The following is a 9,669-nucleotide window of genomic DNA, read 5'->3' as shown; positions in this document are numbered from 1 at the left end:
CCGCCTCCGTCCACGTCTCCAGCTACCGGAAGTCAGTTTGGGCCAAACATCCGGGTTTCTCTTTTTTGCGTTCCGACGGATCCTCCTTTTTTTCTCGTCCGTGGACCTGTCCCTGCGTTAGGCCCACGTCTCTCCCACTCCTCTTCCGCGCGCGGGACTAGCGCGGGCTTCAGCGACGGGAGCCCTCGAGGGACATGGCAACTCCGGCGGCGCCGGCCGGCGGCGCCCGAAATGGGGCTGGCCCGGAATGGGGAGGGTTCGAAGAAAACATCCAGGTAATAATAGCCCCACGGCTCCGACCAGGGGCCTCAGGTTTCTGGGCCCGCTTGCTCTTGCTTTCCGCACAAGTTAGAAGGTCGGTCGGGGTCAGGCATGGCACGGGGCTGGAGTGGGCTTGTGGGTGGGCGGGATTCACTGGCCAAAACCACACTGTGTGCGCACAGCCTTGTATTGGGGTTGGGAAAGACAAAGGAAATGGGCACTTTTGTAGCCCTTTGGGGGCTTTGGTAGGGAAGGTAGGAGAAAGACGTGTATGGAAGACAGGGAATAGGTTTCCCAGTCTAGAAAAGACAGACAAACAACCAAGGGTTCTGAGAGCAAATGAGGGGGAGAGAATGGCGTGATCTATGGTAATGCCAAGCCATATCCCCTGCAGTGTAAGAACAGAGACCCAAACTCTGTGGTGAACAGAGAAGGACTTAACGGATGGAGCAGAAAGGCACTGCACTTTAGGATCTGTTGTCTTCACAGGGTGGGGGCTCAGCTGTGATTGACATGGAGAACATGGATGATACCTCAGGCTCCAGCTTCGAGGACATGGGTGAGTTGCATCAGCGCCTGCGTGAGGAAGAAGTGGATGCTGATGCAGCTGCTGCTGAAGAAGAGGATGGGGAGTTCCTGGGCATGAAGGGCTTTAAGGGACAATTGAGCCGGCAGGTGGCTGATCAGGTAAGCAAGACTGGCTCCCTGACAGGTGGAAAAGTATACCTAGGAGGCCCCTGGTTCTGGAGTTGGTGTTGGTGAAGTTCATCCCGGGTTGTCCAGTTAGAACCATGTAGACATCCAACAAAAAATAAGCAATAGAGCCAAGAGTCTCACAGTACCCTCCCACCCCACCCGTCTTCCTTGCTTCAGATGTGGCAGGCAGGGAAGAGACAAGCCTCCAGGGCCTTCAGCTTGTATGCCAACATCGACATCCTGAGACCCTACTTTGATGTGGAGCCTGCCCAGGTGCGAAGCAGGTGAGGATCCTCCTCCTGACAGAAGCTGCCCCCCTAACACCTAGTCCTTCATCCAAACTACAACCGGACACCAAACCCTTAGACTCCCCTCTTCATGACCCCAGCCACATTATACGTCTTACCAGTCACGGAACAGGGCATGGCGATAAAACATTGCCTTCCTCCTCTTCTCCATCTAGCAAACTACTCATGTTCCCTCGAAGCTTAGCTCAGATGTCACTTCCTTTGCTCCCCATTGCCAGTTTGTCCTTTCCTGGTGCTCCAATAGAGCTCTGCGCTTTCCTCGAACAGATAACACTTCAGCAGTGCTGTACTTTCTTATTTCTGGGTCTGTCTCCCCAGAGACCTCCTTTTCAAAAGCAGGCACTGTTTCACATTTTTATTCCCAGCACCGGAACAGTCTCTGAACTAGAATATCGGTACCTAGTTGTTGAATGACTTTTCAAGAGCTGGATTTAATCTTGGTTTTGTTCTTTGCTCATCCTTTAATTCAACCAATGCTTATCAAATACCTGTACCACTCAGCAAGTATTTACTGAGCTTTTGCTCTGCGTCAGGCACTACAGTAGTTGTGTCTGATTCAGTGGTGAAGATAGATGGGAGCCTTACCCTGGAGTGCAGCCCTCGAGCACTCATTTGCCATGAAGGGACACGCAGGAGGGACACCTGACCCAGGGTTGGTTGGAGGATTGGACAGGGCAGCTTTCTCAGAGGAAGTAAAATTTAGTCAAGATCCAGGGTATTATTAGGAGCTAGCTAGTCACTTAAGAAGTGGGGAAGTTATTGGTACTTTTATTCCTTCTGCCTGGAATTTTCATACCACTTCAAATATATTTTTCAAGAAAATGCTCAGGGGTGCCTGGAGGAATGATAAGCAGGACGAGGCAGGAGGCACGCTGGTTCCCTCAAGTAACAACTTTCCCTCTAAACCTTTCTCAGGGCTTTACTATCACAGCCTTGAATTTGGGGCATTCTCTGCTGAGGTTTAAAGGGGAGCAGGTCACATAGGTAGTGGGGTCCAGGCCCTCTCCCAGGGCCCAGCAGGGCTTTCTAAATTCTCCGTGTTGCTGCTGCATCAGTCAGCACAGCATCAGAAGGCTGTTCTTCCTGGAAGCATTCAGGGGCAAAAAAGTGATTTCCTCATTCCTTGTCTGTCTTTACCACCCTCTTCTCCCTTTACCATCCAGCATGTTCTCTTCAGTTAGCAAGATGACTAAGATTCAGGCTTTCCAGAACCTCACAGCCTAGTGCTGCCTCTGCTCTCATCTCTCCTCTCCCCTCCCAGGCTCCTGGAGTCCATGATCCCTATCAAGATGGTCAACTTCCCCCAGGTGAATAGCGGGTAGCATGTCTGGAAGAGCCGGGGGAGGCACTAGGGCAGAGGGTGGGGCCACCACGCAAAGCCTGGGAAGGCATAAACGGAAGAGCCACTGTACCCTCCAGCCTGAATGAGTTGGTATATTGACAGAAAATCGCAGGTGAGCTTTACGGACCTCTCATGCTTGTCTTCACGCTGGTGGCCATCCTCCTCCATGGGATGAAGACGTCTGACACCATTATCGTAAGCAGGACAGAGGACTTTGGGGGGTGGCTGATACGAGTTGAAAGCTGCCCAAGGAGACGATGGTGGAGTAAGATAGAAGCAGCCCCTGAGGAAGGCCCTGAGTGAGCTAAGAGGCCTCCCAGGACTAATTAAAGCCTTCACCCCACAGCGGGAGGGCACCCTGATGGGCACAGCCATTGGCACCTGCTTCGGCTACTGGCTGGGCGTCTCGTCCTTCATTTACTTCCTCGCCTACCTGTGCAATGCCCAGATCACCATGCTCCAGATGCTGGCACTGCTGGTAAGGAGTCCAGCATGCTGGTGGGCAAGGGTGATCTTAAAAGAGTAACCAGGCTTTGGTCTGCATCTGTCCTAGGGGCCCCAGGGCCTGGAATGGGGTGAGCTGGCCAATGGACCATTTATTTCTCAGGGTCCCCATGAGGGTCCAGAGGCCAGCCCAGCCTGAGTGATTTTCCTCTCCGCCATCCTCTTTCCTAGGGCTACGGCCTCTTTGGGCACTGCATTGTCCTGTTCATCACCTATAACATCCACCTCCATGCCCTCTTCTACCTCTTCTGGCTGCTGGTGGGTGGGCTGTCCACGCTGCGTATGGTAAGCTCGGCAGGAGGTTTCCAGGGGTGGGCTGTCCTCCGAAGGAGTAGGGAAAACAGCCCAGAGCTCAGGCCCAGTCCCACAAGGGGCTCTGAATGGGAGGGAAGAGCCCAAAGACGGTTCTGCTCTGGGTAAGAGTGGCTTCTCTACACTAGTCACTTGGATCAGGCCCTCTGAACTGTATTCCTGTTGCCCTAGGTGGCAGTGTTGGTGTCACGGACTGTAGGCCCCACACAGCGGCTGCTCCTCTGTGGCACCCTGGCTACCCTGCACATGCTTTTCCTGCTCTATCTGCATTTTGCCTACCATAAGGTGGTAGAGGGTAAGTGACAGGAGGGGTGCGGGGGAGAGGGAGGACAGCTGCCTAGGGCAGGGCCCTACCAACCCTCACTTACTTTCCATCCTCCTCCTTTCAGGGATCCTGGACACGCTGGAAGGCCCCAACATCCCACCCATGCAGAGGGTCCCCAGAGACATCCCCGCTGTGCTCCCTGCTGCTAGGCTTCCCACCACTGCGCTCAACGCCACAGCCAAGGCTGTCGCGGTGACCCTGCAGTCACACTGACCCCACCTGAGATCCTTGGCCGGCCCCCTTTCCGCCAGCTGCAAAGTGGAGGAAGACTGAAGGACAGTACTGATGACATGTGTCTCTTTGAGGGGTCTGCAGCTGCCACAGAGCTATAGCCACTTAAGCACCTCTTTGATGCCTGTCGAGCTTCTGAAGGGCACAAGGCCAGGAAGTCCTGGCCGGGACTGCAGGGCTCTGCAGCCAGTGCAGAAAGTGGGTCAGCTCCTCCGAGGTCCTCTCACCACCTACCCCTTCCTTCCTCTTTATCTCTTCCACATTGTCTTGCTAAATATAGATTTGGTAATTAAAATGTTGATTGAAGTCTGGAACTACAGCTACCCGTTCCAGTGGTCCTCCCTGCCACCCTACTTCCTGTACACTTTCCTGTTCTGTCAGTGGTGGTAATGTCACATGCTCACTTCATTATACCCCTATCCAAGCAGAATGAAAGTGGGACAGCCCAGACGGCATTGAAAGACTGAATATGGAACCTGCCCCCAGGGCAGGGAGCACAAGATCCATGCAGCATCAGGGAGGCCTCAAACTCAAGAACCATAATAAGTCTGATGGAACGGTGCACCCGGCTTAGGTCTGGGCTCAGCCTCACTCTTGGGATGCCTATGGAGCAGTGACAACTGGACAAAAACTTCCAGACTCAACACCATGTCATTACAAGGCCCTTATGCACCTGGGCCATTGTGTAGGGATAATTTTTCTGTGGAGGTGTACATTTGAAGCCAAAGTTGGCTTTGCCCTGGTTATACTGGGGCCAGGGGAACAAAGCTTTCTTCAGGAGTTCCCTCAGTCCTTTCTCTTCAAGAGTGCTATTTACTCTTAAAAGCGATAACCACCCCAAGCACAGCACCATCCTCTCCCACTACCCATTTAATCTGTTCCACTTAAGTCAGGTGGCTAATGGAGGGAACAGAATCTTTGACCTCCCTTCACTATGTTTATATTATTCATTTTTTTTAAATTCATTACCCTAGTAAATCTGGGTTAGCGTTTTTCCCTTCTAATAAAGGGACTAAGAAAGATGTGCCCTTCATTCACGCTATGTGATCCTATGTGATGTGAGTCCCCTGCACTATCACCAGTGGACAACGTTCTAAGGGCACTGCCTGTATTGTGCAGTGTGCCCTTACTGAAAGCTCCGGCCTACTTTTCACGGCCCCACAGCCACTGCAGCCTGCTCTCCTGGTACCACCCCCCTTCATTTTGGCTACTCCAGTCCCATGGATACTGAGGACGTCAGAGCATCAGCAGTGCCCTAATCACCTGGGAAAGGAGCGGCACCAGCGCGTTGCATCTACCTGCGGCTCACCTGCTTCAAGGACCCTTTGGGGTTCCACTGGGCCTGGCAGCTGAGGCCGCCTCCACGGGGCAGGGGTTTTCGCCGCCGCCACTGCGAGGCAGCCATCTTGGCGAGGGGCACGCGAGGACTTCCTCGCGCCTGGAATGCCCGCGCACGCGGCGCCTCTTGTCGCGGGGGCGGGGCGAGGCGCAAATTAAAGGGCCCTTGGGACTTCCAAACTGGACGGGGGTGGGGGGGTGGCGGGCGTCCCTGGGATCCAGGGGAAGGCACCGAGGGGTCTGGCCCTTAGGAACGGGGAACGACGAGAAAATGAGCAAAAGAACCGTGTAACTGTCTCAAATGCCGTCTCCACCTGATGTGTCTCTATTCTCCCCTCCCTACCCCCTGCCCGTCCCAGGCTTCCACCTGGCCACCTGTTGTCTGGCCCTACACCCAGGGGAAGAGCGCCCCCACTGCTCCTGAACATCGGGTGTGCGCAAACCTCGTGTGCCCGCGTGGTCTAGGCCGGGCAGGAGGCGGGGCGAGCGGCGATGACGATACCGTTGCCATGGGAACCCGCCGCCCGCTCCTGCGCAGCAGCCTGAGCCCGAGCTGCCGCCCGCCACCCGCTGCCCGCCTGCCGGCCCGCCTGCCTGCCCGCCTCGGGCTCTCCCTGCGGGGCGGTAGGGGGAGTGGGGCTGGAGGAAGGGAGGGAACAGATGCGGCCTCCGAGCGGAGACCGGTTCCGCGCGTCCTAAGCCGAGGCCCCTGAGCCGGCGCCGTAACCGCGAGGGACGAAGACCAGCGCGGAGCAGCGCCCGCCCGGCCCCGGAACGCGCGCCCCGGCTCGCCGCCCAGACACGGACGGCACGGTCCGCCCCGGCCCGAGTGCCGCGCGGTCTCAGACCGGCCGGCGACCTCGGCGCCTCCGCAATCCCGGCCGGCTCCCGCGCGGGCCCCGGCGCTCCTCTCCGCCGCCGCCGCCGCCGCCTGTGCCTCTGCCTCCCCCTCTACTCCGCTGCGTCGGCGACCCCACCCCGGACCCCGGACCCGACCCCGCCCGCGGCCCCGCCAAACTCGGCCGCGGCCCGGGCCCTGGCCCCGGAGGCCCAGCCGTGGGTACGATGCTGCCCAGCTCCATCCAGATATCGGGGGAGCCGCTGTCAGGCGCCGAAGTGCGGGACATCTGCCGCGGCCTGCGCGACAACGCCGTGCGCCTGCTCTCACTGCGCGGCTGCCGTCTTTGCGACCGCGACTTCGGCCGCATCTGCCGGGCCCTGGCCGGGGCCACGTCCCTGGCGCAGCTCAACCTTAACCTGGGCGTCGTGTCCAGCCCCAGCCGCATCAAGCAGCTGGCGGAGGCGCTGCGGACCAACCGCTCCATCCAGTCCCTCTTGTGAGTGCGCTCCCTCTAAAAGGGGTCCCGGGCACCACACCCCTCCTCGCACTCCCCCTGCCATCTCCTGTTCCTCCGCACACCTTCTGGTACCTGTGCTTGCACCAGCCTACCTTCTCACCCCTATTCACGCACCTCATTCCTCTGCCCATGCCTCCACAACACCCTCCAAGCCCCTGCCTCACCTCCAGACTTTGAACACCAGACCCACCCCAAATGATATAGGATACCCACCCCTTCCTGGCAGGACCCGTGTACCTCCCAACCTAATCACCCGCATTGACTTCTCCGGGGTAGCTTGCTCAGTACCCAAAAAGGAATACTCCCCTGAGGACTAGATCCCTGCCCCTATGTTCTGTCCAGAACACCACCCACACACCCTTTCTCTGTGTTCTGATCTGGGTCCCAGTCCCTGCCCCAGAAAAGAAACCGAATTTTCCCCTTCTAACTGCATTCTTAAGAGTCTAGAATTTTCTTTTTTCCTTCCCAAGGCCTCTCCCAAGTGCTGTGACTGAATGTCCCCCTCAGCTCTACAGCTCACCATAAGGGAGGGCGCCCCTTCCCCCTTACAGTAAGGACTGATGATTGCAGTAACCTCTGCTCTCTGGTCTCACCCCGCAGCCTGCATGGGAGCCCTCTGACAGATGCGGGGCTGGCCTTGCTGAATCCAGCTCTGGCCCTCCACCCTGCCCTCGTGGCTCTGGACCTGGGGGACTGCATGCTGGGTGATGAAGCCATCAACCTCATCTGTGGCCTTCTCCCCCCTGATGGGGCCAAGTCTGGTGAGCAGGGCCCTGCTGAGGGCATGGGCTAGTGTGGCCTTCATGAAAAGCTCAGTGCAGAGGGCAGGGGGCATGGCCTAGAGATGAGGGCTCTGACTGTGTGGGTGAGAATGTTTTTCGAATCCTTTTAGGAGGGAGAAGGATTGGGAGCTTAGCAGGATGGAGACTCAGGAATCCAAGCTGCAGTGGGCAGGAAAGGCATGGGTCGCTAATGTCTCTGGAGCTCTGTGGAGGAGGTGGGGTAGCTCTCAGTCACTAGGGATACCCCAGAGATCCCCAGGTGGGGAATGGGCTTGAGAAAGGCCTGACCCTCTCCATCCTGGCTTCTCGCTATGATGCTGCCCAGGCTTGAAGGAGCTGACGCTGAGCGCCAACCCTGGCATCACCCCTAAGGGCTGGAGCCGCCTCGCCATTGCCGTGGCCCACAGCTCCCAGGTCCGCGTCCTCAATCTGGACTACAACCCCCTGGGTGAGGCTCAAGAAAGCCCCCTTTGATTCTCACCACCCCTCACCCCTGTCCAAGAACCTGGGACCATCAGTTGCCATGGTAACCAGCACACTGGCGGAGGAAAGAAGGGAGGTTCTGGGTGGAAGTAGAGGAGCTACCTGTGTTGAGGACCAGATGACCAACAGGTAGATCAGAGCATCCATCACCACCCCTGGGCCTGGCTTGCTTCATCCATTCACTCATCAGTCACAATGCTCCCCTCCTGGCCACCTACCAGTTGCCAGCGTTTCCTGGCCTGGGGGTGGATTCTGAGGTTGTCAGGGCAATGGGGAGGCTGTGGGGAGAAAGGGTTAGCAGGCCTGTGAATGCCGGTGAGTGTGTGCACGTGTACTATCTCCCCAGGTGACCACGTGGCAGCGATGCTGGCTGTAGCTGTGGCCTCCAGCCGCACCTTAGAGGTCCTAGACTTGGAGGGTACAGGGCTCACCAACCAGTCAGCTCAGGTGAGAAGTCTTCATGTTTGGGGATGGGCCAGGGGTTGAGGTTAGCCAGTGTGTCTGTGGACATACTGAAGGGGTGGCAGGTTGGAGTCCGGAGCTGCCTTAACTGTGTTCATCATTTTCCGTACTCTTCCCCACCGCAGACCCTGCTGGACATGGTGGAAAATTACCCCACAGCTTTGCGGAGTCTGGTGTTGGCTGAGAACAGCATTAGCCCGGAGCTGCAGCAGCAGATCTGTGACCTCCTCTCTGAGGGGGAGGAGGAGGAGGAGGTGGCAGGAGGGGCTGGCGACACCCAGGAACGAGAGAGAGGGCGGGAGCCTGCTGCCCACCAGAGGGGCAGTAGCTCCTGGATGTGCCCCAGTGGTAAGAGCCGCAAGGGTTGATCAGAGTCAGGTCTGAAAGAGGCTTGGGACCAGGGAGAGTGGGTGTGAGAAACTTAGGCCACTTCTATTTGTGGTCCCCAGCGGAGGAATGCCTGGTGGTCTGAACACCTCTCTGCCCTTCCACAGATCCCAGCTCTCAGATGGTGCTAATGACGTCAGGACTAGGGGACAGTCTGTTGGCTGAGACGGAGATGTGACTCTCCATTCAGGCTTCTGCGCGTCATTACATTTGCATCTCCAGCACTTTGCCCCAGACGTCAGGGTCAGGCCCTGGGGCTTAGGAGGGTGGGGGGTTGGTGTGCCTGGGGCTCTGGCAGCTCCTGGCAGCATGGTGGGAGGCTCTGGAAGCTGTGACTAAACAAAATCGTTGGGGGCACTGGAACCCAAGGCAATGCTGGACTTGTGGGCAGCTCTGGCTGCAGCCCGCTGGCTCGGAAGAGATTTTATGAACTCGACAACCTGACGTGTGGCTCTGGTCACTGGGGGCTGGTAGCGAGGGAGGAATTGGAATTACCACTACACATCACTAGGAGGCAGTGCCACCCCACGGCCCAAGCTCCAGGCGGCGTCCACTGGCCCCAAATGTCTCAAACAGGTCTGGCTCAGGTCTCTGACTTACAGGACCTGGGGTTCTGGGGTGACACCTTACACAGGCCCTGTAAGGATCGTAACTGAGGTAAAGAGCCCCCCCGAGCTGGGCTGGACTCTACCTCAAGGAGAGACTCAGGGGCCCTGCCAGGGTTACTTGAGGTACACCCTCTCCCTCCACCTGATGCTCTGTGCACAGGGAAGCCCCAGGCAGAACAGTGGTAGGGGTCAGTCAGCAGCAAAAAGATTAGGACGTGATTAGGACTGGGAATACTCAAGAATGGGGAGAATAAGGGCAGAAGGAAGGTCAT

At 57.3% G+C, this 9,669-nt stretch overlaps 2 protein-coding genes across 5 annotated transcripts; both read left to right on the top strand.

Annotated features, from left to right (window-relative positions):
- The first annotated feature begins 8 nt into the window (after nt 1-8).
- Nucleotides 9-4,298, top strand: YIPF3 (Yip1 domain family member 3). Of its 3 annotated transcripts, XM_027127365.1 has the most exons (9): nt 9-275; nt 751-948; nt 1,135-1,241; nt 2,527-2,572; nt 2,710-2,802; nt 2,954-3,085; nt 3,283-3,396; nt 3,595-3,718; nt 3,813-4,298. In XM_027127365.1, exons 1-9 carry the CDS (start codon nt 195-197, stop codon nt 3,959-3,961), a joined length of 1,044 nt encoding a protein of 347 aa, XP_026983166.1. In that variant the 5' UTR covers nt 9-194; the 3' UTR covers nt 3,962-4,298. The 3 variants fall into 3 exon arrangements, with proteins under 3 accessions (XP_026983166.1, XP_026983167.1, XP_026983168.1); XM_027127366.1 differs by lacking the exon at nt 2,710-2,802 and having other exon boundaries at nt 64-275; XM_027127367.1 differs by lacking the exon at nt 2,954-3,085 and having other exon boundaries at nt 64-275.
- A 1,597-nt stretch (nt 4,299-5,895) lies between these two features.
- On the top strand, nt 5,896-9,577 carry LRRC73 (leucine rich repeat containing 73). Of its 2 annotated transcripts, XM_027127356.1 has the most exons (6): nt 5,897-6,654; nt 7,276-7,436; nt 7,783-7,905; nt 8,287-8,387; nt 8,528-8,750; nt 8,897-9,228. In XM_027127356.1, the coding sequence occupies exons 1-6, from the start codon at nt 6,383-6,385 to the stop codon at nt 8,965-8,967; spliced, it is 951 nt and encodes a 316-aa protein (XP_026983157.1). In that variant the 5' UTR covers nt 5,897-6,382; the 3' UTR covers nt 8,968-9,228. The 2 variants fall into 2 exon arrangements, with proteins under 2 accessions (XP_026983158.1, XP_026983157.1); XM_027127357.1 differs by lacking the exon at nt 7,783-7,905 and having other exon boundaries at nt 5,896-6,654; nt 8,897-9,577.
- The last annotated feature ends 92 nt before the right edge of the window (nt 9,578-9,669 follow it).

Source organism: Aethalodelphis obliquidens, unplaced genomic scaffold (assembly GCF_003676395.1).
Source record: "Aethalodelphis obliquidens isolate GAN/ISIS:26980383/991018 unplaced genomic scaffold, ASM367639v1 scaffold31, whole genome shotgun sequence".
In the NCBI taxonomy this organism is placed as follows: domain Eukaryota; kingdom Metazoa; phylum Chordata; class Mammalia; order Artiodactyla; family Delphinidae; genus Aethalodelphis; species Aethalodelphis obliquidens.
Note: the sequence above shows the minus strand (reverse complement) of the source record. Positions and strands in the feature narration are given on the sequence as shown.

Bases quoted from the DNA above. Each gene is read 5' to 3' on its own strand.
- YIPF3 (XM_027127365.1), top strand. From the start codon at position 195: ATGGCAACTCCGGCGGCGCCGGCCGGCGGCGCCCGAAATGGGGCTGGC. The intron at 949-1,134 runs GTAAGCAAGACT...TCCTTGCTTCAG, and splicing joins GCCGGCAGGTGGCTGATCAG to ATGTGGCAGGCAGGGAAGAG. The intron at 3,719-3,812 runs GTAAGTGACAGG...TCCTCCTTTCAG, and splicing joins CTACCATAAGGTGGTAGAGG to GGATCCTGGACACGCTGGAA.
- LRRC73 (XM_027127356.1), top strand. From the start codon at position 6,383: ATGCTGCCCAGCTCCATCCAGATATCGGGGGAGCCGCTGTCAGGCGCC. The intron at 6,655-7,275 runs GTGAGTGCGCTC...CTCACCCCGCAG, and splicing joins CGCTCCATCCAGTCCCTCTT to CCTGCATGGGAGCCCTCTGA. The intron at 8,388-8,527 runs GTGAGAAGTCTT...TCCCCACCGCAG, and splicing joins TCACCAACCAGTCAGCTCAG to ACCCTGCTGGACATGGTGGA.